Source organism: Acomys minous, assembly GCF_964271855.1.
Source record: "Acomys minous genome assembly, chromosome: 10".
Classification (NCBI taxonomy): domain Eukaryota; kingdom Metazoa; phylum Chordata; class Mammalia; order Rodentia; family Muridae; genus Acomys; species Acomys minous.
In genome coordinates this window covers 25353859-25377517 of record NC_140491.1, presented here as the reverse complement: position 1 = coordinate 25377517, position 23659 = coordinate 25353859, and the positions used below count along the sequence as shown (strand labels likewise).

Here is a 23659-nt window from a genome sequence, read left to right as displayed (position 1 = left end):
TATCACTCTGACTGGGTTTCAGAAGCCCAACTTTACCGCCATCCCCCTGTTTATTTAACCTGCTCTACAGCCTTGATCCCAACCATGGTTTTTTTCAGGTGTCCACATCCTTTAGGCTCGTCTATTTCATCTGAATCTGTGCTGCAGTTCCTCGTGCAGAGCAATAAGTTTACAGAGAGAGGGCAGAGCTGCAATTCTCCACTCATGGCAATGCTTTTACCTATAGTTATATGCTTGCCCAGGGTTCATAGTCAGGCCGAGTTGGCTGTGAGCTTTATTCTGCCTGGCCAAAGAGACATTCTTACCAGGCCTGCTTCCTCAAGACTTTGATGGAGATACCACAAGCTATGCTCAGGGCCACCCAGTGAGGAAACAGTATCAGCCCAAATTAGCCAGTGACACTTGAATAGTCCTTTCCGATCTATTTGGTGTTGGAGATGAAGTGTTCTGTTGTGATTTCCTGCATAGCTTTAAGTTTCCCCCCCCCCAGAAAATGTGAACACTGTTTTAGGATGCCTCAATATTATGATGGGAAGCCGCCTAGTAACAGCTCGCTCTGACCCCAGTGACCTGAGCAACAGGAACCACAGGGTATAACCCGGATAGTGCTAGGGCCCAGGCCATCTACAGTGACCCACCACATCCTGAGAGAGGAGCTGAGCCAACTGAAATCCAGACATCTCAGGAGCTTCTGATCTGTTCACAGCCACCCGCCACTCCCCCTGAGGAAATGGTGTCGGACAAATTCCAAGATGGTGGCCAGCAGGAGATGGTGGAGGAAGAGCCGGAGACCAACCTCCTGAGCTTGACAGGCCGCAGGGGGCCCCGGAGTGAGTATCTTTGGCTGCATTCAGCTGGTAGTTATTAACTGCCAACCACAAGCTCAGCACTGGGCAATATGGGGCTTGGTTGCGGGGTGGGGGGGTGGGGGGGGAAAGGATGGTTTCATTTTTATGTATGAACAGAGGCAAGGTTGCCTGAATAGGACAAAGCAAAAGGGAGCATAGTCAACCCCCAGGGGTTGAGTTTTGGAAGCCCCTCTTTAAGGGGACTCCACCCACTTCGCCGTACTCTGGGGCCCAGTCTCTAAGGTAGCATCAGACTCGAAGACAAGGTGCCGTGATGGGGCTTCTCTATAACCAGGAGAGGTAGATGGCAGTAACTGAAGTAGACATGCCACGGATAATCAAATATGTCAGAGTTCGAAGGAGAGTGACATAGAGGGGACAGAGTGTCAGTGAAGCAGAACAGAGGTGAACCACTTACCCTTCACAACACTTACGCTCATGCCCTGCCCACAGACCTTCTACTTCTAGGAACCCTGGGTCTGGGGAGGTGGCTCAGTGGGAAAAGCACTTAGCCTTTGCAAGTGTGAAGACTCAAGTTCAAATCCCCATGTGCCACACATGGTAGCACATATCTGTAATCCCAACACTCATATGTCAGGAGAATCCCTCAAAGTTCAGCTAGCCAGGCACACACATAGGCAAACAGTCAAGGGACCTTGTTTTAATTAAGGTGGAAGGAGAGAATGCACACCTGTGGTTAGTAGCGAGCTCACTGAGGCAAACTCATATATGCACTCAGACACACAGATGTGCATGTACATATGCACATACACAGGGGGACCTGTCCTTGGACTTTACAGCGTTTCTTCTTGTTCCTACAATAAGCACCATTCATTGTGAGCCCACTGTGGGGAAAACCACTGCCCTTCCCTTTCAGGCAAAGTGGATTATACAAGAGAAGAAAAAATAAAATAAAATGCTCCGTTCTTCCAATAACACTCTTGTACTGTGGCAAGTACAAGGAGGAGAGTAACTGTTAGATTCGAGAGGCCTTTGGAAGCCGCTGACCTAAGCCCAACCTTAAGAAAAGTGTCACTCCACACATATGAAAACGCCTTGCAATTGGAGGTGCAAGGAATCCCAGGAAAACAGACCAAGATTGCTCCAAAATAGCTGATCCTTTTTTTCTGAATGCCTTCGTCAGCTTGGGCTGCCCCTACTAAACATCATAGGTTGCATGGCTTAAACATTCAGAAGCCTGTGCTCGCCCAATGCAGCATGAGGGCTTCTGGTTACCAGATGGGCTAGAAGTGCATAAGGATGGTGGGCAGCCCCATGGCTTTGATTTAGCATCTAGGCAAGTGAGGGTCGATGGTGGGCAGCCCCATGGCTTTGACTTAGCATGTAGGCAAGTGAGGGTGGATGGTGGGCGGCCCCATGGCTTTGACTTAGCATCTGGGCAAGCATCTGCCATCTTCAGAGGAAAGCAGCAGCAGGAAGGGCATGGTCAGGCTGGTAATCAGGAATGAAAGTGCAGAGCGTGAGATGCTCCTTTGGTACCCAGGTGGACATGGTTTATGGATGTAGGACTCTTGTGGTGGGAGAGAGGGCTGGGACTCTCCCCTCCATCCTGTTCCCTGGGCTGGTTTCCCCAACCCCACCCCACCCCCTGTATACACTTCACCTCCCAGGCATGCTCCTCAGAGCTGCTGGGAACTGCCTGCTGTGCAGAGCAGAAGCCCCACCCCCCCACCCCCAACCCTCCAATGATAGATTCTATGCTCTGTGCTCTGTGCTCACTCTATAGATTGGGTCATCCTTCAGTTCACAGAAGATCTTAAAGTTTGATGGAGTCCCACTTACTATTTTGTTGATAATACTTGTATTTTTAGTGCCATCCAAAAAGTCCTGGCCCATTTCAATGTCATAAAGCTTATCCATTTTGAGTTAGTTTTTGATTATTGGGCGAGAATCCGATTTCATCTTTTTACTAATATTTAAGTATTTACACTGCCGAGGGGCATATGTATAAGGTTAAAGGTCCACATATGAAGGTTCAAGGGCAACTTGTATAAGTCAGTTCCCTCCTTCCCCTTTGTAGGGCCCAGGGTTAGAACTCGGGTTGTCAGGCTTGGTGGCAAGTGCCTTTACCTGCTGAACCATCTCACCAGCCCCCAATATCACTCTTTTGTCTTTGGTCATGAGTTTTCCCAATTCCATTTGTTGAATACAGCGCTTTCCTATCAATCGGTCTTGGCACATCTGTTGACCGTCAAGGATTTACTTCTGGGCTCTCCGTTCTGTTCCACTAAGTCATCTCTATCTTTAGCTACTATCGTGCAGTTTTGATGCCTTTAGCTTTGGAATGGGTTTTGGAATTACAGAATGTGAGACCTTGAAGTTTGTAAACTTCCAAAACTGCTTTAGCTATTCAAGGTCCTTCAACAATCCTTAAGCCTTCAAACGGAGACATTTCTATTTCTTCAAAATAAAAATCATTGTGGTTTTCACAAGAATTGTGGCAAATCTATAGACTGTCTGCGTAGTATTGACATTTTAACAACATTAAGTCTTTAAATCCACAGACACATTCTGTCCGTTTATTTTTTTGCATCTTTAATTTCTTTCAGCTGAGCTTTAGATCTGGGTGTGTGAAACTTTCATGTTCTTCGTTGGCTTCCCCCTAAGTGTATTACTTAGGTTTTTATGCTATTCTAAGTAGAGTTGTTTTCATATCATTTTGAATTGTTTGCTGTTAATATATAGAAATGCAACTGATTTTTGTGAGTTTGTTGTTGTATCCTGCAACTTTGCTGAATTTGTGTGTTACTGTAACAAGTCTTCTGTGAAATCATTAGGATTTTATTAAAGCAAATTGTGTAATCGCTAAATGTGATTCTATGTTCCACTCTATCCCTCCCTCCGGAATATCCAATCCAGCCCATCTGGAGGTGCGGCGGATGGGGTGTGGGCGCTACAGGATGGGACACTTCTCGGAGGATTTTAGCCTTACAGCTCTCCTAGCTCACAGCTATCCCAATGAAACAGTAACTCTTACACAATATCTAGTGAAACAGCCTGTGTTTGTTCGTGAAGCAGCTTATGTCCATCTGCTCCATGGTGAGCAGGTCCTTGGGGAGTGGGAGGGGTTTGGGGTGGATGCATTTAATTGGCTGTGGCTGGGATGCTGCTGATGCTCTATTTGCATCCAGGTGCTGGCTATGTGACTACTTTGAGAGATAGGGGTTGCCAGCCTACATGTGCCAGCCATGCAGCCTCAGAAAAGGGAGGGAGCAGTTCTCACTCCTGCCCACCTCAAGTTTGAGATTTCCTGGGTTTGAACATGCTCCACCTCGCCAGTTCCATGCCAGTTCCCATGGTGGCATGGTCTACATGCCCCAGTTCTCATGGTGGCACGGTCCACATGCCCCACAACTAATTAGAGATAATTTGACTTTAAACTTCCCAATCTGGGTGATTTTTTTTGTTGTTGTTTCTTTTTTTCTTGCCTTCTTGCTCTGGGTAAGAGTCTCGATACTCTGTTGAATAGAAATAGCAAAAGCCATTACTTTTCTTTGTTCGTGATCTTAGAGAAGAAGAAGAAGAAAAAATTGAATTGAATATGGCATGGGCTGTAAGGTTTGTTTGTTTGTTTGTTTGTTTTCATTTCCTTTTATTATGTTAAAATAGTTCCTTCTCTTCCTAGGTTATGAATATTTTTATCCTGAGTAGGTATTACATTTTTTCTACTGCCTTCTCTGTGCAGTTGGAATGACCATGTGGCTTTGGTCCTTACTCTGGGCTGTGTTGTATCAGTTGGTTTTCATATGTTGAACCTTCTTTGTATGCCCTTCTTGTACCCTTTTTAAATGCCGTGAAGAAGTTGAATGCTTTTAGTCTGAGCCTGTGGGAAATGCTTTTTAACTTGAGCTAAAGCTAATGTTTCATAAATGACTTGTGAGGTAATTCATCATAACTGCTTAACAAACATTATTTACCTACATTTCCCGGGGGAAACCTCTACTTTTGTGTTCTCTCTGCCACAATATAAACGTTTCTGTTCCTGGGTAATGCTGAGAAAGCTATGGAGCTTTTTGGCTTATCTGAAACTTCTACTGTAGAGAGAAGGATGGGTGTGTGGCAAACCAGGTAAATCAAGTACATCTGAAAATGTTCAGAACTTAAGACCATGTTCTGAGCGAGGCTATGATGTGGGAGGCACCATGCTATGGTCATCATATGTAGTATATTATTTAGTTTTCCACGTAATTCTATTCTCGGGTATTGTTTAGTAGATTAGGAGATAAGGCCTAGGAAGTGTTATCATGTTAACAGCAAGAAGTGATGGAAGCAGGTTCCGGCTCTAATACACTGATGTTGTTGTATTCCCACTTGCTGCCTGTTGTACCACTGTGGACCCACAAAATTAACCTTGGGCGATCATTTTAATCATTCAATGTAGGACTGTAAATCTAGCAGCAGTTATTCAAGGACCACAGGAAACTCCTTAAAAGAGGCATTAGAGCCAGTTAGAATCTTCCTGCGATTGAAAGCCCACCCATTCCTGATCTTTTTTTTTTTTTCATAAAGAATGACAGAGTCCGTTCCTTACTTCTCAAAATAACACATTTCCTACTGGATTTTTGTTGCTGTTGGCTTTTATTTGCTTTTATCCCAGCTACTCATCTTTCAAACTTCAATAGCTACAAACCATCTCCTTCAGAGAGTACTCCCTGGGCCAAGAAGTCTCAGTGGACCGTCCGTGTGCCCCCCAAGTCTTGTGCCTATGTGATTGTCTGAAGTCATGATGTTGACTCACAGTCTGACCCAGGTCAAAGCACCTTGAGGACACAGACTGACTTTCAAATCTGCTTTGTCCAAGGCCAACACTCAGATGTGCCTCAGCATATGTGTGAGGTGAACGGCGTCTAGGGCTAGGGTGTCTACTCTGGATTTGGGCCTCATTGGTTTAGGAGTGTATGCACACTGGCCACTCTGAGCAGGCTTGCTACACATCCTTCCACTGAGTCTCTCCACCTGGAAACAAATGTTGAGATGTTAGACTCAGGAGTAAGGCTGGGTTACTATGGAGCATGTGGAGAAGGGGCTCCAGACCTCTGTACCTCCCTACTGGACAGAGGAATCATACAACCCTGAACCTATGTCTTAAAAAAAAATCTATGTTACTCTGATTTCATCTCTCTTTCTTCTTTAATCCTTAGCAATTGATGATCTGTAAGACTGATTTTTTTTTTTTAAAGTTAATGCTTGGAAAAGACACTTTGAGGTTTTAAACATTTCCTAATTCTTCCGGGTGGCATGTCGTCTCCCAGCTTGAATCTGAGCAATGTGATGAGAAGGCTCTTGGTAGACGCTTTCGAATCTGATGAATGGTAATGACCCATTCGTGAAGAGAGAGTGTATACATACACACAGCAGCCATAAGAATGTGCAGAACATCATACTTTAAAAGGTACTTCAGGCAAAATAAATGTCATGGTTATCTGAGTGAAAGCTGATGGTGGCCTTGACCGTTGAAATATGTTGTGTGACCATTACTACCATGGTACCCAATAATTCACTCTCTTTCACCTAGTGGCTAGTTCCTTTAATTTTGTTGTGGTGCAATATGTAAAACAGTTGCTTTGAACTGATGAAAACACTAAGACCTCCTAAGACATCCCCCCCCCATGCTATTGTCATCTATTCTGTTTTCCTTACTGGACCAGCTGTGCAGTTCCACGCTGGCTGGGCTTGTCCTGCTGTGGGAGGAGAACAGACTTGCCAGCTTGAGGGGAGGATGTGCTTATGTTTACAAGAAGGTGCACAATCAGAAAAAGGCTCAGCGCTGCAGCAAAGAAAACCTGGCAACGTTTCCACATCCTTAAATGGCAGAGTGAGTGTGAGGAAAACAGCTCAGAGTTATTAAAGGTTGATTACACAGCATAAAGAACTTGGAGACGAAGAGAGAGGTCTAAGATGGCCCCATCAAGATACAATCACTGACGCGCTAGCAGTGTGGTCCCAGGAAACTCCTTAGCCTGAGGCCACAGCGCCTGTTCACAGACCATCTGTACTCCCTGTACCCCATCTCTTTCTTTACATACTTTTTTTAATTAGATGAGGAATTTATTAAATGAGCATGGGGGGGTGAGAAGGAAAGGGGGAAGGGGTACCCCAGAGAGAGACAGAGAGGGAGAGGGAGAGGGGGGAAGGAGGAGAGAGAGAGAGAGAGAGAGAGAGAGAGAGAGAGAGAGAGAGAGAGAGAGAGAGCGCTTTACACATTTTTAATGAGATACTAGACACTGGTTATTTTTCTCTTCGCCCGAATACATGGCTCAGATATTTATGCCCATCCCTGTCCCAAGCTTCCCCATGGAAACTCCGAACCTGGCTCCCCTCCTCCTCTGTTTCTTTCTTGGTGGCATCAGAATCTCCGTGGCCCCAGTCAACTCATCACCCTCTCTCTCTCTCCTTTATCTTCCACCAAGGTCCTCCTGAGTGTAGTTGAAGGCGCCACACTGCTTGGACTTGCTCAGATTCTGACTCAGTGGGTTTGCTTGTGGCTTAAGAGCTCTGTATGTAAGTTCCTAGACGCAGCTGCTATTGAAAACCATTAGTTGCATCATAGCTACCAGTCTCTATGTTCTCTCCTTTTCTTCTTGTTTTAGCTCTCTGAATGTCTCTTGTCTGTCTCTGTGTGTGTGTGTGTCTCTCTCTCCAGCGCTCTCTGTCTCTCTACCATTCCCTCCCTCCCTCCTTCCCTCCCTCTTTCTTTCTCTCCTTCCCACTGACCCTTCTCCTCAGGCTCTCACAGCACAGCTTCCTAACTGGATCTCTGGTGCACCCACTGTACCCCAGCCAGCCTGTGCCTGCCCTCCAGGTGCAGCTTCTAGAAACACTAATGACATTGACCTCTGCTCTCTCCACCTTCTTCAGGACTTACACAGGGAAACAGACTCAAGACTCCTTAGCAGGACATTAGAGCCCCACCCCCACCCCATTACTTTATCCCCCCCCCCATCCTGTAAGCTTACCTGCTCCAGCTTCCCACTACAGATTTTATTCCAATGAGCCTGATGCTCTACCCATCAAACACCAACTTATTTCTATATTGCTACTGGAGTGGCATTGGGTATCAAAGAACAGAACTGGAACCAAATCTCAAGCATTCTATTTTCTTGCGTATGTGATCAGGGAAGCCGGTCATTTGTCATGCGTGACCTCATTGTCTTCGACGTCAATGATACGCCCAGTGATGTTAACACCTGAGCCTGCGGTTATCATCTGGTGATGATAACCCAGTGAGGATGCTGTGGAGACCCATATGCTAATCCATCCCACACACTACACCCTACCCAGCACATGGGAGCTGTGCCCTTGTCCAAGCGGCTCCGGTCTACGTTCAGTAATGTCTGTGAGATGTACATAGTCTGAACGGCACAGGCAAAAGCTATGGCTAGATCTTTAGGAGAGGTTTCTGTGGTTGAAGTGAGGATTAGACCCTGACCCCTCCATTCATCACTTGTAGGAACCAGGCCCGACTGGGCTGCCTGCCTGTCTTGCTGTTTCATGTCCTGTTTCTAGCAGCTTCAGTGTCTGTGTTTATGTTGGTCAGCTGATCATGGTTATTGCTCTAAGAATGCACCCCTCCCCTCCTCGGGACTTTCTCTCCTGTGTGCAATCACCTCTTGAGGGATTTCACCTGCGAGTGGCATTCCTGTTTTGCTGCCTATAAGAAGGCTCTTTGGACACTGAATAAAGACTGGTTGTTGAAGGCTGCTGCTGCTCTCTTAGCATGAAGGACCCGCTGTGTTATTGTGTGTGTGAGTTAAATCCACAGTCTCTCGCCCTTGACTCGGTACCACAGTGGCGCAGGCCGTCCACCCTCAGAGCAACATGTCCAGTGCTGACTGAGGCGGCCAGTGTCTGTGTACCCTGAACAGTCAGGAGCCACTCATTCTAGTCTTGGCTAAATCAAAGTGACAGGAGCCCGGTGAAGTGGCGCTCGCCTGTAATTCCCAGCGTTCAGGGAGGCAGAGGCAGGTGGCTCTCTCTCTCTCTGTGAGTTCGAGACCAGCCTGGTCTACAAAGAGAGTCCAGGACAGCCAAGGATTCAGTTTTCCTGACTCCTTGGCTCCCAGAATGCAATGCATGTACATCCACTGTCAAAAGAGGCTCCAGCATTGTTGCCTGTGTGCTGATGTGCGGCTCAGGACTAGCAAAATCACATCCTCTTCTATATTTAAGCCACGCCTGAGAAAAATGTTGAAAAGTAATTTCTATTTATTTTTAGGCTTACCCCCCATCCCTTCAGCTTCCAGAACGGGCTTTGCAGAATTTTCCATGAGGGAGCGCATGAGGGAGAAGCTTCAGGCTGCAAGGGTAAGAGAGACAGCGTGGTGAATGTTCCCTTCAGGGCGGATGGCGACTTTACAGGGCTTGAGTGTTTGCTCTGTGCCCTCCAAACTGTGTGGACCTGAGAGCCATTCCGAAATCTGTCCTTCAAGCCCTAAAAAGTTAATATACTTCCTATTGACACAGAAGAAAATGACACTGGAAAATGGCGGTCATTCTTTTCAGCCTTTTTCTAAACATTTTCCTTGCCCTGATCCCTGCAGTGGGACTGCGTGTAACTGTTTTACAGATTCTTCTTTTTTCAGGTGGCAGCTCAGGTTCTCTGATAATCATTATATATAACACTTTCTCCTGTTTGGTTTTTCAGTCCAAGGCAGAAAGTGCTTTGCTGCGCGATCTCCCCACCCCTAGGCCCCGGCGCCTGCGCAGTCCCAGAGAGAGGGAAACAGAGACTGAATTTGGCACAGAGGTAAGAAGTGAATTTGTTCTACTTTGACATCCCCCCCCTCCTCCCCCCGCAACTGTCTGGCCCGTGTTTCCACTTCTTCACAACAGGGACAAAACTACAACCAAATTCTTGGTATTGTTTGTGGACTGCGTTAACGTGTGTAACAGTGTTTCTGTCAGTAACACACATACACAGCGGGTCCTCTCAGACAGGAAACTTACTGGTTCTCTTCCTGAACTGGATCCAGGGCCTTGCGCTTGCCAGGCAAGTGGTCTCCCAGTGCCTTACACCCTTAGTCCCGCTTGGTAAACATTCTCTAAATATAAGCTATCCTTTTGGGCTTCAAGCAGAGAGGAGCAAATACTCAAAGCTGAATGATATCCCAAATCAGAAACGACTCTGGTCCCAGGATGCTTAGGGACTCGGAGCCTGCACCTGCCGAGGGCTCCGCTCACCAAATAGCCAGACCTGAGGCTCAGCAAAAAAGATGGCCCTTGAGCCCCGAGCTCCCCTGCTGGGATTAGGCTCAGTCATGATTGATGCTTTTCTTTAGAGACTGGAAATGATCTTCTGTGAAATGAAGGAATTGTGGATCTACAGACTTTTCATTTGGGGGCCTATTGAGTATACAGGTTTAGTCTTAATAGAGCAATGGTAAATTTAAAAAAAAAAAAAAACATCAGCCCCTCGGTCTTCAAGTATATCTGAAGTCTGTGAACACTGCACCCTGTGGAATGACAAGACGATTAAAGAGCAGATGATAAGCCATTAGAGGGCAGCTGTTTTCACTTCTGTTGCTGTAATTAGAAAAAAATTTTAAAATCTCCAGCAAAAAGCAACTTGAGGGAGAAAGGCCTTATTTAGCTTATAATTCCAAGTTATAATCTATCATTGAGGAGAAGTGAAGGTGAAACTTAAAGTATCACATCCACAGTGAAAAACAAAGAGTAAATGCACAGCTCTTTGCTGGCTTGTTGATAATCAGCTAGCTCTCTTCACTCTTACACAGTTCGAGACCACCTGCCTAGGAAACCCCTCCCAAAATAGGCTTTCTCTTCCTACATAACCAACAACCAACTACTCAACACATTTACACACAAACACACACACACAGAGAGAGAGAGAAAGAGAGAGGGAGAGAGAGAGGGAGAGGGAGAGAGAGAGGAGAGACAAATAGACAGAGAGACAGAGAGACAGAGACAGAGGCCAATCTGCTCCAGACTTTCTAGATCTAGACTCTTCCCAGGTGACTGATTATCATTTCTGTCAAATTGACAGTGAAGCCAGCACAAAGGCTGCACCTCAACTTAGAATACTCTTAGTTTCTAGACTTTTTTGGTTTAATATATCTTCTTCCTTCCCCCTTTACAAAGCCAAGTAAAGAGGTACAAGGCACTCAACAAGAAGATGACCCCCAGAGTTATTCAAGAGTCAAATTCCGTGATTCTGTACGAAAAATCAAGTCAAAACCCCAGGTAAGAAACTCTGTTTAAAATGCATATTTTTTCTATTTTTCAAAAATATCTAATCATAGATGCATATCTATATAACTGACCCCTGTTGCCATGCTGCGTCAGGGGGGGGGGGGGGGGGGGGAGGAGAGGGAGAGGAAAAGGGAGAAATGATTCCTACTTTTAAAGTCCTGGAGGCAAGATTTAAATGCTGCCCCCTTGTGGGGAAGGTGGAGGGGTGCAGGAGAACAGTAGGGTAATGAAAGAGGTTGTTCAGTTCTTAAGATGCCCCAGTTTTTGTGATGGGGAAGGAATGAGGGTACCAGCTCAAGAACCAAAATGATAATAATTGTCACTTGTTAAAATGATGAACAGATCCTATACTTCTCATTATTAAACAACATTATCTCTGCATTGGCCCACTGAACAATGGGCATACTGTTGGACACTTCAATAATCTTTCCTGAAGCTCTTACTTTTATAAATACTAACTGGGATGTAATTATGTAATTGCTCATATTTTTAAACGTAGCTGGAGAAAGATGGCTCAGCTACTAAGAGCATTGACTGCTTTTCTGGAAAACCTAGGTTAAGTTCCCAGCACCCACATGGCCGCTCACAATTGTATGTTACTCCAGTGCTAGGGAGTCCCATGCCCTCTTCTGGCATGGCACACATACATGCGGACACAACACTCACACACATAAAGTAGTATTTTCAGAAGTAACTAGAGCTACTTATTTTAAATACTCAGCAACTGTTTGCTGCTCTTGTTAAAATCCATCACCTGTGAGACCAGTATCCTTCCTCCATTGACTGCGTAGCATCAAGCCAGCTGTCAGTTAACTCCGTGGGGCTCATTCGGTGTCCGATCTAAGCCTAAGCCGTTCCGTCTCTCTGCAGCCCCCTCCTGGCTTCCCCTCGGCAGAAGAGGCCTATAATTTCTTTACTTTCAACTTCGATCCTGAGCCAGAGGAATCAGAGGGGGAAACGCAGGTCAAAGGTGGAAGCAGAGCTCAGGAAGGTGACCAAGAAGAGGCAGAAGAAGGACGCGCACAAGAGAGCGCAAAGAAGATGGTATCTGACACGGTTATGGGGAGGAGGGAGAGAGCTGGAAGAATGAGCTGGGGGAGGAGCCGGCCCCACAAGCAGGAGGACCACTATGCAGTGAGAACCGCCCACAGACTGGGTAGTAAGGGCCTTGGTTAAATCTGTCCATGTCTTCTTGTGAAAAAAAAGAAATGATGCAGCATGCTTTGGGGGTTTTCTTGCTAGGCTCTGCATTGCACACACTCAGAGTACTTGGCTCCAGAAAGCAAATGAAGCATGCCTCTCTCCTACAGGTTTACAAGAGAGTTAAATATAAATTATGCTACGTACTGTGAGCCCAGGTCCTTTAAGTAAATGTTATCGAACACTCATCTTCAAAGGCTGTGAGCCCTGTTGAGACTACTGTTGTTCAGGTCACCACTTCTGAGTTGGCTTCCTCTGATGTACAATTTTCCAAGTAGGCGGAATAGCAAAAAAACCCAAAAAAACAAAAACAAAAACCAAAAAACAAAAAAAACACAAAAAACAAAACAAAACAACAACAACAACAACAACAAACCAGTGAAAATCCCCTTTTGAAATATGAGAGGTCATCTTCATCTGAAAAGAACTAAAAGGAAAACACCATTTTGTGTGTGTGTGCACCAGGTGTGTTATATATGCACCAGATGTGTGTGTGTGTGTGTGTGTGTGTGTGTGTGTGTGTGTGTATGTGAGAGAGAGAGAGAGAGAGAGAGAGAGAGAGAGTGTGTGTGTGTGTATGTGTGTGTGTGTGTGTATGTGTGAGAGAGAGAAAGAGAGAGAGAGAGTGTGTGTGTGTGCGTGTGTGTGAATGTGGGTAGGAGTGTGCCACAGCCCTGGTGTGTAGAGGCCAGAGGAGATCTTCAGGCATCTCCCATCATCTTCCTCCTTGCCTAGGACAGGATCCACGCTGTTTGTCCACTGTGTGTGGCAGGCTAGCTGGCCTGTGAACCCTCAGGGCTTCCCTTGTCCCATCTCCCTATGGGAACCCTGCAGAGACAGATGCTCTTGTTTGCCTGGCTTTTATGTGGCCTCAAGGAACTTGAAGTTGCGCCCCTCACCCTTTTGTAGTAAGCACCGTTACCCACTAACCTATCTCCCCCAGCCTGGAAAGTACGATTTTGTGGTAAGGTGTGTTAAGTGTCGTGGGTTTAGTACTAGTAATTCTTTTCCCAAGCCAACTGAGAATCTTGGTGTGACTGTCTCTTGTTTCTTTCCAATGTTGTGTACGTAGGAAGAGGAAGAGCTGCTCGATGGTCAGGATGCTGATGACTTCCTGTTGGGTTTAGATCGCACAGCCCATGACTTCGTGGCGGTCAGAGCCGCAGAGTACGAGAGTGGCCATGTTCGACTGCAGAAGGAAAAAGAGATGCTCTTCACACCTAGTCGGCTGACAGGTGCTCACTCTTCCTTTCCCATGCTCAGCTTGGACACCTTCATTCATTCTCCAGCATACCTGGCATATGAAGGACTACCCTTTCCAGAGCTGCTCCTAGCTTTTGAATATGATTTATTAGTTAAGAACCATCCTTGGGGGCTGGGGGAAGGCCTCAGTGGATAAAGCACTCGCGTGCAAGCTTGACAACCTGGGTTTGGATCCCTGCACCTGGCTGTCCAGGTGACCTCTAGTTCAGTGAGAGATGCCACCCTGTCTCAAAAACTCAATGCACACACATTCACACTCACCTGAGTGCACATGTACACCCGCTCTGTAGCCAAGGAGGAATGGGGAACAGATTACAGTCAGGAACAGGCTCCCTTATTCCCAGGTGCCTTGGCTGAAGAAAGGAAGGGATAAGAATTGCCTTAAAGATGACTTGGTGCATGACAGAGGAGATAAAATGGGTGAAGGGCCCAATGTGATGACCAAACCCCATAGCTTCTGTCCTATTGCTGTTGCTGTTGTAGATAGCAGTAGCTTTAGGAACATGTGCTTAGCTCAGGGGTGCAGAAAAAAAAACTTTCCTAATTTAGTTTTGCTGGCACAGTAGTGCATCTGTGACAAACAAGGGTACATATATTTGGGTGAGCAATCAAAACTGTTTTGGCACAAACTTCTAGACAACTTGAGAGTAGTTCTGACCTGATATTTCAGTATGGTGAATGAAGAATGATAAAGTGCCCCATGTTTTCTGAGGAACAGGAGAATTTTCTAGGAGCAAGGCTATTTCTGATTGCAGTGGGTAGGATTTGTAGGAAATACAGTATCTGATGGCCCCACACAGGCAAGACAGCATAGGGAGGTGATTAATGCTGTTCAGAGCGAGATAATTATGAGCCCTGTAAATTAACTCACAAGTTACATCCCGCGGGCCACCCTTCCCACCCTTCCCACCCTTTCTTCTGCTTTCTCTAGGCTGCTCTGCTGCAACAAGCCCCACAGCTTGACAGAGTCTAAACTCCGCTGGTGTCCCTCGTCAGCACCGAGCCCCACGCTCCTCCCTATGATCTAAATAGTTCCCCCTTGCTCTTCCCTGCTGCCCTGTGTCCTGTCTTGCTACACCACAGCATTCTGGAAGCTTGTACAGCCTTCAGTAGAGTGCCATCTGGCTGATAGACAGGATGCATTCTGAGAAAGGTCATTAGGTGAATTTATGGTTGCGTGAGCATCACACAGTATACTGTGTGTGCCCAGATGAAAATAGTCCATGGCTCCTAAGAGAAGACCTGCATAGCATGTCAGCATTCTGATATTCTAAGTATTGGAACACTTACAATAGAACGCTTTGAGCTCCAATGTATAATCTCGTACCATTGTGGGCAGAACACAGCTGACAGATCCACTGTGCAGGTCCTATGCATGGCTGCATGTGTTGTTCCCTTGCAGGGTCCAGCATCCTGCATAGCACATCCACCTCTCAACACTAGGGTTACAACGGGCCTGCCCCTGAGCAGACTCCTTCTTGTATCCTGAGTTCATCTCTCCCTTCCCTAAGTTTCTAGCAACCTTGTGTGTCTTTCTCAGAAGACACTCTCTAGAGCGGTGGTTCTCAACCTTCCTAACGCTGTGACCCTTTAATACAGTTCCTCATGATGTGGTGACCCCAACCATAAATTATTCTTGTTGCTTTTTCATAACTGTATTTTTGCCACTGTTATAAGTCATAAGTAAATACCTGTGTTTTCCAATGGTCTTTGGCGACCCCTGTAAAAGGGTTGTTCAGCCCTCAAAGGGGTTTTGACCTACAGGTTGGGAACCACCGCTCCAGTGTCACCATGTAGACCTTGCCTCTTTTGGCTCTCTGTTGCCTCCACCACCACCTAAGTGACTCCACACAGCATCAGGCTGGCCAGGAGCCCTGAGTCACATGAGTATCTGTCACTGTGAGGTTCACAGCGAAGATCTACTTTTTAATGAATAAAAAAGAAAATTGGAGCACACAGATAACCCAGGTCACTATCGCTTCACCCTGAGAAAGTTTTCCTTTTCAGGCCAGGGTATCGGCTTGTTGTACAAGGCTCCTGGTACAGGCCTCGTGCTCTATGTGCACTGCATTCCCAGGCTTAGCAAACCATTTCCTTATACTTGACATCATCTAATTCTTCCAGGAACTCAGTAAAGGAAAAACAGTTCTCATACAAAAGACAAACAAAAAAGACAACAACAAAACCTCCAAGTGCCTAGCCTGAATTCACTAGGCTTAAGGACAATAGCTCAAAGTCCCATGCCCTGACCCTTGCCTCTGAACACCCTGTTCCTCTCCGAACACCCCACAGCTGAGCTCCATGCTGAATTATTTAGCCTCCGTCTCTTAAGTACACAATTCTATATCATATTGTGAACAAACACGTTCGTCTTTTCCTCAGCTCTGCTTTGAGAAATAAATTTAGAAAATGTGGTTTTTTTTCCCCATAAATGAGACCTCTGGCACTTATTTTTAATTCCCCAGATGGCAGTTTGAAGGTTGAGGCTGGGACTCGTGTTTACTGTGTTTATTTGTGAACTGCCTAGTGCCGACCTATAAGAAGCTCCCTGAGAATGTGCAGCCCAGATTCCTGGAAGATGAAGGTCTCTACATCGGGGCCAGACCGGACGTGGCCCGCACCAATGAGAACATCATGGAGAACAGACTGCTGACACAGGACCCTGTGAGTTGGAGACAGCACTCCCCAGAGAAGCATGGTGCCCAACACCGTCCTCTGGACTCTTTTCCTCTATAGAGTCTGACAAGATTTATTGGGTTTTTTTCTAGTTTTGTTTTTTTGTCTTTGTCTCTTAGTACATTATGAGACCTCCCTCAAACAACAGCACCTCTCAACTTCTCAGAGCATGTCTCCTGCCAACTAGATGCCAATGTTTTCCCAGGTCTCAAAAATGTACTTTCAACGTAAAGAATGATCTTGATTCTGTCTCCCCCTTAAATCTTTAACAAAGAGAACAGAAGATTCATGTTAAGCATTCAATTACTTGTCTCCCCCCCACCCACCCACCCATCCATCCTTTTTGAGAGTTTGTTTCTCTGTGTAGCCCTGGCTGTCCTGAAACACCCTTTACACAGCAAACTGGCTGTGAACTCAGAAATCCACTGGCCTTTGCCTCCCAAGCGCTGGAATTAAAGGTGTGAGCCACTATGGCTGGCCCATTTACTTGTCTTAAATGGAACTTAATAGTGGTGGGGTGGTGTTAGTGAAGAATCAGTTTTATGGAGACAGACACTTTTAAAGTTCTCTTAGGGCCCAAGGTAACACACGAAATACGTAACCAAAACAAATTGTCGGAAAATGTTTTGCAAAATGTTCTCTGCCCAAATATAAAAGAATACGGTCCTTCTCTCTGCGTGACCCACAGGGGAGGAAGTGGTTCGGAGATGACGGCAGAATCCTGGCACTGCCCAGTCCCATCAAGCCATTTCCCTCAAAGCCTTCACTGTCTACACAGGAGCAAAGTGCCAAGACTGAACTGGAGACTTTGTACAAGAAGGTATGGACACGTGTCTTCTTCCTTTCAACCCCGTGTAAATATGTGAAGTTGAAGTTGCCCCGCTTACTGCATAGCTTGAGTTAGGTTTATAACATTCTACTTAGCTTTTAAAATAAGTCACCACCTCACACAGGAAACCCAAAGAGCAATTGTAGGAGTGGGTCTTCAGCTACACACGGGATCCCAGCTCACACAGGTGTGATTGTTCCAGCTAGGAAGGGCGCTGTCAGCATCTTTATTTGTTTAATCAAGCCGGCTGCTCTTATTCTCACATTTCTTTTGCCCCTTCCTCTCTCTTTACTAGTCACACGTGCCAGAAGGCTGCTTTTTCCTCCTCTTTTTTTATGGTCTAAGGGAGGCTTATTGTCCTTGCACATCCCTTTACTCTCCTATCTGAAGCTCTCTGCCAAACTGCCTGACTTGGGTCCTTGATTTGGCACTCATTCAGTGAACTTGGTCCTCAGTCTCTTTCTGTGTTGATTCTTTGCCTATAAAGCAGGATTAGCAATAACCCCAATCAAAGCACCATACTGTACTATAGATCCCTTCAAACAGACTCCCCTGGCTGTACATATATAGCCTCTAACTAACATCCTTCCAGTCCCCTCTACCACAGCTGCTGCAGTACTAGCCTCAAATATGGGATGAATCACACTGGCCATTGTATGAATGGACAAATAAAGAAAATATAATCAATATACACACAGTGAATGGGTTAGTCAGCTTTCCTTTACTGTAACAGAATATCTGAAATAATCATCTTAAAAGGAAAAAGATCTAGGTGTGGTGGCACACCACTTTTAATCCCAGCATTCAGGAGGCAGAGGCAGGCAGACCTCCAAACTAGCTCCAGGACAGCCAAGGCTACACCGAGAGACCCTGCCTCAAACAACAACAAAATGCTATACGAGGTATATTCATGTCTTTTTTTTTTTTTTTTTTCTACTCCATTCTTGGACTCAGCTGTCTCTTGTGCCAAATAGCCTTTTGGGGAGCCAGGCTTAGTTTTCTTATCAGGGGATAAAAATGGATCCCCAACTACTAGATCAGGAGTCAGCAGTTTCTTGGGCCTTTAAAGGACTCTTGATGCTCACACTGAGAGGACCAACTCTGGTGCTCACTCAGCTCAGCAGGAGTGGCCCATCCCCCAATAAAGCCATTCTCCTGTTAGTGAGATACACTGAAACGTCAGACTATCAATTCCAATGATGGATGCATGTCCTCCCAGAGGGTAATTGGGGAGTCTGATTTGTAAGGGAGTTATTATTTAGCACTGCTGTTATGAGCATTTCATTTTGTTATAAAGAAAAAGTATAGCTGCTTAAAAGTAAAATAATCTGCAGCTTCTAAATTGAGATGAGACAACTAATGATAAAGAAACACACACACACACACACACACACACACACACACATACTTTTAATCCCAGCACTTGGGAGGCAGAGGCAGAAGGATCTCTGTGAATCTGAGGCCAGCCTGGTTTACAAGGAGACTCCAGGACAGCCAGAGCTGTTACACAGAAAAACCTTATCTTGAAAACCCAAAAATAAAAAGGAAGAAGAAAGAAATCCAAACAGATACACAAAGAAAACCACTTAGCTTCTTAGATGTTGTCTTTGTGGCTGCTGTCACAGTGATCAAACTCCTACCATGTAGACTTTGCCAATGACTCCCTGCAGGGGCTTCCAAGCCTCCAGCCTCACACAGGGCCTACATCTTCAGTGTCTCTTGTTCTGAGGCCTCCAGCTTCTTGGAATGAGCAGGAGAAGAATTTATCGAGGGGAGAAAACCTGACAAACTGGAAATCCAAATACCTCAGTGCGAAGATGCTGGAGAGAGGTGCGAAGGCCAACCCTGTCACAGGGCCATGGCTGTCTCCAGAAAGGAAAGTCTCCTCAGACAGATGCTCTTGTTTTTGAGACCTTTCGGTATATCCAGAATCACTCTGCTTTGTAGTTTCACGTACCTGTTTAGATTTACTTCCAGGTATTCTGTGTGAGGTGTTTGCTTGAATGTGTTTGTGTACAGTGTGTGTGCAGTACCTGAGGTGACCAGAAGAGGGAGGCAAATACCCTGGAACTGGAGGTGAAGGCATAGAAATGAAATTAAACCCTGGAAATCAATCCAGTGGCTTTTCTGAGAAAAAGAGAGCTGTTTCTTCACACTATCCATATAGTGTTTAGACTGAACCTAGTGAGATGTCCCCAAACATGTGGTCCATATCCTACTGCCATTCCATGAGGTTTTTTTCTGAAATTTTCAGGAAAGAATGGAAGCTCATTACGTATCTTTATCAGATTTTAAATATCTTATTACATGAAATCCTTAGAATGCCTGAAGCTGTTCAAAACTTTCAAAGTATATGTTGACACGCAGAAGTATTTTATCCATGGCATTATTGCCAAGAGAAGTGTCAAGTTATGTTAAACAGTAGTCTATATTTTTATGCATTAAAACAGATTGTGCTATGTTTAAAAAAACACTTAAACTTCAAATAAACTATGAAATTTAACACAATTTAAGATGGGAACAATCCAAGTCTAAAAATTAAAAATATCAAGTGGGACAAAGCATAATAGAAAATGCAGCTTTCCCAATTACAGTAGCAAAGTGGGCTAGGGACACTGAAGAGCAGCCCAGGAGTCGCATTCCCCCTTCTATCTTCCTTTCCATGTCATGCTATCTTTAACTGGAAGTGTGATATGTACCATGCTGTACTAAGTCGTAGGAACCCAAAGGTAGCAATATCCAAAGTTGCCCTTAACCTTCATGCCCCATGTAAGGAGACAGAAAAGAACCAGGGCCTAAGGGTGCTGTGTTGGGCGGGGGACTGACTGCTGTCAGAAGCCAGTTTGAGGAATTTGTCAGGACTCCATCCTCCTTGCTAGTTACTGCTTGATAAAATTAGCAACTTTCCCTTCCTGCTCTTTTCCCCAACTTTTCAAGGAAGCATTGCATTGGTTGCAAATGGCAGAAACCCAGTGAAAACTAGTTTAAGGGGCGTTTCCCAGTCCCAAAACTAAAGGAAGTGTAGGAGGCCAGAGCCTGGGGCTTGAGCTGGGTTCCGGGAGGAGTCTCTTCCCCCTCTCCCTTTCCTTTTCCTTCTTTCCTTTGGTTCTTCTTGCCTTCTGTAGACAGGGCAGGATTCTCCTCTCCCCACATCTCACTCTGTCAGTACTAAGGACAAATGCCAGTCAGTTGCCAAGGAACCCCACACCCACCCAGGTCATAGTCCAGGTGACCTGGTCCTGGGAAAGGGAAGCTGAGAACGGTGTCCAGGAAGACCTTGAAGAGAAGATGTGGGATCTGCCTGAGGCGCTGTACTCGAGCTTGGTTACTACATCCTCAGAACCATGTAGAAACCATCCTGTTAGTGCATGGATGGATGGATGGATGGATGGATGGATGGATGGATGGATAGGTAGATAGATAGGTAGATAGATAGATAGCATCTGCTAAGGATGGCAGCAGATCAGCCATCAACACTTCCTCTTACAGCCTTGCTTTTTAGTTTTCAAATGAAGAATGAAGGATCCCATCAACTTCACAACTTTTGAAATATGCTCTGAAAATACTCTTTCCTTGGGAGAAATCGTTGCTATTTCTTCCATGACACTTCTAAGTCTATAAGAAATATAAGCAGATGAAAGAAGACAAGATGCAGGGTTCTTTCTCCCAAGACAGTGAAGGCTGGGGATTCTGAAAGGCTGAGCTTAGTCCTTAAGGGAGAGAGACCAGCAGCAGTTACTGGAAGATGAGCTCATGGCCAAGTTGGGAAAGGAACGCTCGGTAAAAGTGCCCGGGCAACATTGCAAGTGCATAGCAGCACTCTACCACAAGCTCTTACTCATCCCGGGGATACTGGCTGGTACCTGAGAACCACACCCTGAGTGACTGTACGTCTAGAAACTCCCTTGTGGAGGCGTGGGTGGGGGGTGGGGCAGAACTAGCAGCCAGAGAGGAAACTCCCATCACATCTGATTGACACTTATATGTCTCTTGCTATACTGTTATTTTAATTAATGCAGATTATCTCAATGGTCATAAGAATATGTGAATATAATTGCCATGTCTCGGTTATGTATGCTTTTTTTTTTTCCAGATTAGCAAGCAGTAGACTATTAGTGCTTTAAGACCAGTCACCCTTTTTCCCCCCTGGATGGAGCTTTGGAAGCTCTTTATGTTAAACGGAAAATTAAAAGACTGTGTGGCACAAATGTTTTATTTGCAAACTGTGAGGATAAGTGAATATTGTAAAACCTCAGGGCAGAAGTGATGCTCATCCTTATCACCTCTGGGGAACATGATCAGCACTTTATGTTTAATTCATTTGCACGTCTCAGGTAGGGATGGCGAATTGGGGCCAGAAGCGTTGGAATCCAACCCTGGCTCTATCCTGGACTTGCTTTGGGGCCTTGGGCAAATCACTGTGTGTGTGTGGGCCTCTGCATCTGTAGAAACAGTAGGCTGAGGAGAAACGTTTAGTTGGCATTTGTCAACCATGTGGAGCCTTGTGGCACCTTGCATGCATCATCCTCTTTATTCAACAATGGCTGATGTGTGTCTGCAATACAGTGAAGTCTACAATCAAGAAGCAGCCCCCCTTTAGATAGGAAAAATCCATTACCTTATAAAATGATGCTTGAAACATAAAGAAGAAAGGATTTTGGCATTAGAGATCCATGGTTATAATGTTATTCCCCAGCTCTGTGTGTGCTGCATCCGTGTGTGTGTGTGTGTGTGTGTGTGTGTGTGTGTGTGTGTGTGTCTGTGTGTATGTCTGTCTGTCTGTGTGTGTTTGTGTATGTCTCTGTCTGTCTGTGTCTGTGTGTCTGTATGGGTCTGTGTGTGTATGTGTCTGTCTGTGTGTGTGTCTGTGTGTGTTTGTGTGTGTGTCTAGTGTCTGTGTGTGTCTGTATGTCTGTGGGTCTGTGTGTGTGTATGTGTCTGTCTGTGTGTGTGTCTCTGTGTGTTTGTGTGTGTGTATGTGTCTGTGTGTGTTTGTATGTGTGTCTAGTGTCTGTGTGTGTGTGTCTGTCTGTGTGTGTGTGTTTAGTGTGCATAGAAACATGTCTCATTTGTTTGGTAGGATGTCTGGCCTTGCAGTTATTATGTCAACATAGTTTCCTATATCATGCTCATAGGAGCCTTCATTCACTGGTAAAAAAATCATTGTGTTCTTGCTTCTTTGTACTGGAATTCAAAGAAAGAATATATAAGTTTATTACATTTTACCCAGTCAGTTCTATACTTCTCTCTTAGATGAGGAGATGTTAATGTATATTTAAAATTTATGGTTTCTTATGAGAATTAATGTAGTGTGTTCTATATTTAATCACTAAAACATCAAAGTTCTCATTTAAAATGACATTTAGCTTATCTTTAATGAGAAGCACTACAAACTTTATTTATTTTGACAATTTCAAACACGCATGCAATGTCCTGTGTCCGTATTTATCCCATTGCTCTGTCCTAACCCACTTCTGAAGGCCCCTTCTTTGTCCTACCCAGTTCCCCTCCTTCTCCTATCAAGCTTTTTATTTTTAAACATCCTTATAGCCAGGTGGTGCTGACACATGCCTTTAATCCCAGCACTCAGGAGGCAGAGGCAGGTGGATCCCTGTGAGTTCGAGGCCAGCCTGGTCTATAAAGCGAGTCCAGGAGGACCAAGGCTACACAGAAACACTGTCTCCAAAAAGAAAAAAAAACAAAAACAAAAACAAAACCTCCTTATAGAACTGATGGTATGTCTCGAAATAGAATCTTGAATAGGAATAGAGTAGCTATTCCTTGGTACCTTTCAAAATACGCTCTATTTCCCAAATCTACATTAGCCTGTGCTATAGTCACTGTGTTCTAGCAACTGCTGATGGTCTCTGCCTTAAGTTCACGTTCTTCTCAACAAAGTATGAAAGGCCTCTCGTTTTCATGGTAGAGCAGAGTCTCTGCGATGCATTCTCGCTTCCTCCTAGAGAGGAAAACTCTGGTCCCTTGCCTTTTGCCTTTGGTTTCTGTTGTGGTTTGCGTATGAGCTGTGATTTGCACATAAACCGCAGGCCACAATGGCCTGGTGTGCTGAGGGTGAGCTGCTAACAACACTGAACTTGCTTTGAGAGTTTCTGGAAGCCACACTGTCTCTGAGACTCCACACCTTCACCCGTAGACGCAAGGAGCTGAGGGAGATTTAGTCGGCATTTTGTGGCTTGACAGACATGCTCCTAAGTTCCTTGTATGCCTCACTCATTCAACAACAATGATGACATCACAGAGCTTATCTGTGCAGAAGGCAGTAGGTAGTCTGTCTTGAAGTGGCATGTACCCTGGTGGCAGTCTGTCTCTAGCCAGGAGAGCATCCCATAAGACTAGGGATGCTCCCCAGCATCAGTTAACGATGGTTATTGGTAGAAAATAGCTTGGAGAGGTTCTAGAAGGAAAACGGTCTTGTCTGATACACTCTACACCAAGGAATTCCCTTCCCGCTGTCTGCACAGCTTGCCCCGAGCCCTCATGCTTTGTTAGCATGCTACAGTTTTTAAACTCTTAGTTACGACACAGAGCATCTGTGATCCAAATAACGATTGGTTTTCAAGGTCATCAGCTGCAAAACCCAAGACTTCAAGAA

At 45.3% G+C, this 23659-nt stretch overlaps 1 protein-coding gene across 3 annotated transcripts in view; it reads left to right on the top strand.

The window, feature by feature from the left end:
- Window positions 1–23659, top strand: part of CC2D2A (coiled-coil and C2 domain containing 2A) — an 83818-nt gene that overhangs the window by 10987 nt on the left and 49172 nt on the right. For 2 of the 3 annotated variants that reach the window (XM_084798663.1, XM_084798664.1), the window contains 8 exons: window positions 707–830; window positions 9085–9173; window positions 9514–9615; window positions 10968–11069; window positions 11949–12122; window positions 13351–13513; window positions 16069–16205; window positions 16906–17037. In XM_084798663.1, coding sequence (XP_084654789.1) covers window positions 707–830; window positions 9085–9173; window positions 9514–9615; window positions 10968–11069; window positions 11949–12122; window positions 13351–13513; window positions 16069–16205; window positions 16906–17037 — 1023 coding nt within the window. The remainder of the gene's footprint in view (window positions 1–706; window positions 831–9084; window positions 9174–9513; window positions 9616–10967; window positions 11070–11948; window positions 12123–13350; window positions 13514–16068; window positions 16206–16905; window positions 17038–23659) is intronic. The other variant, XM_084798665.1, reaches the window with a different exon arrangement.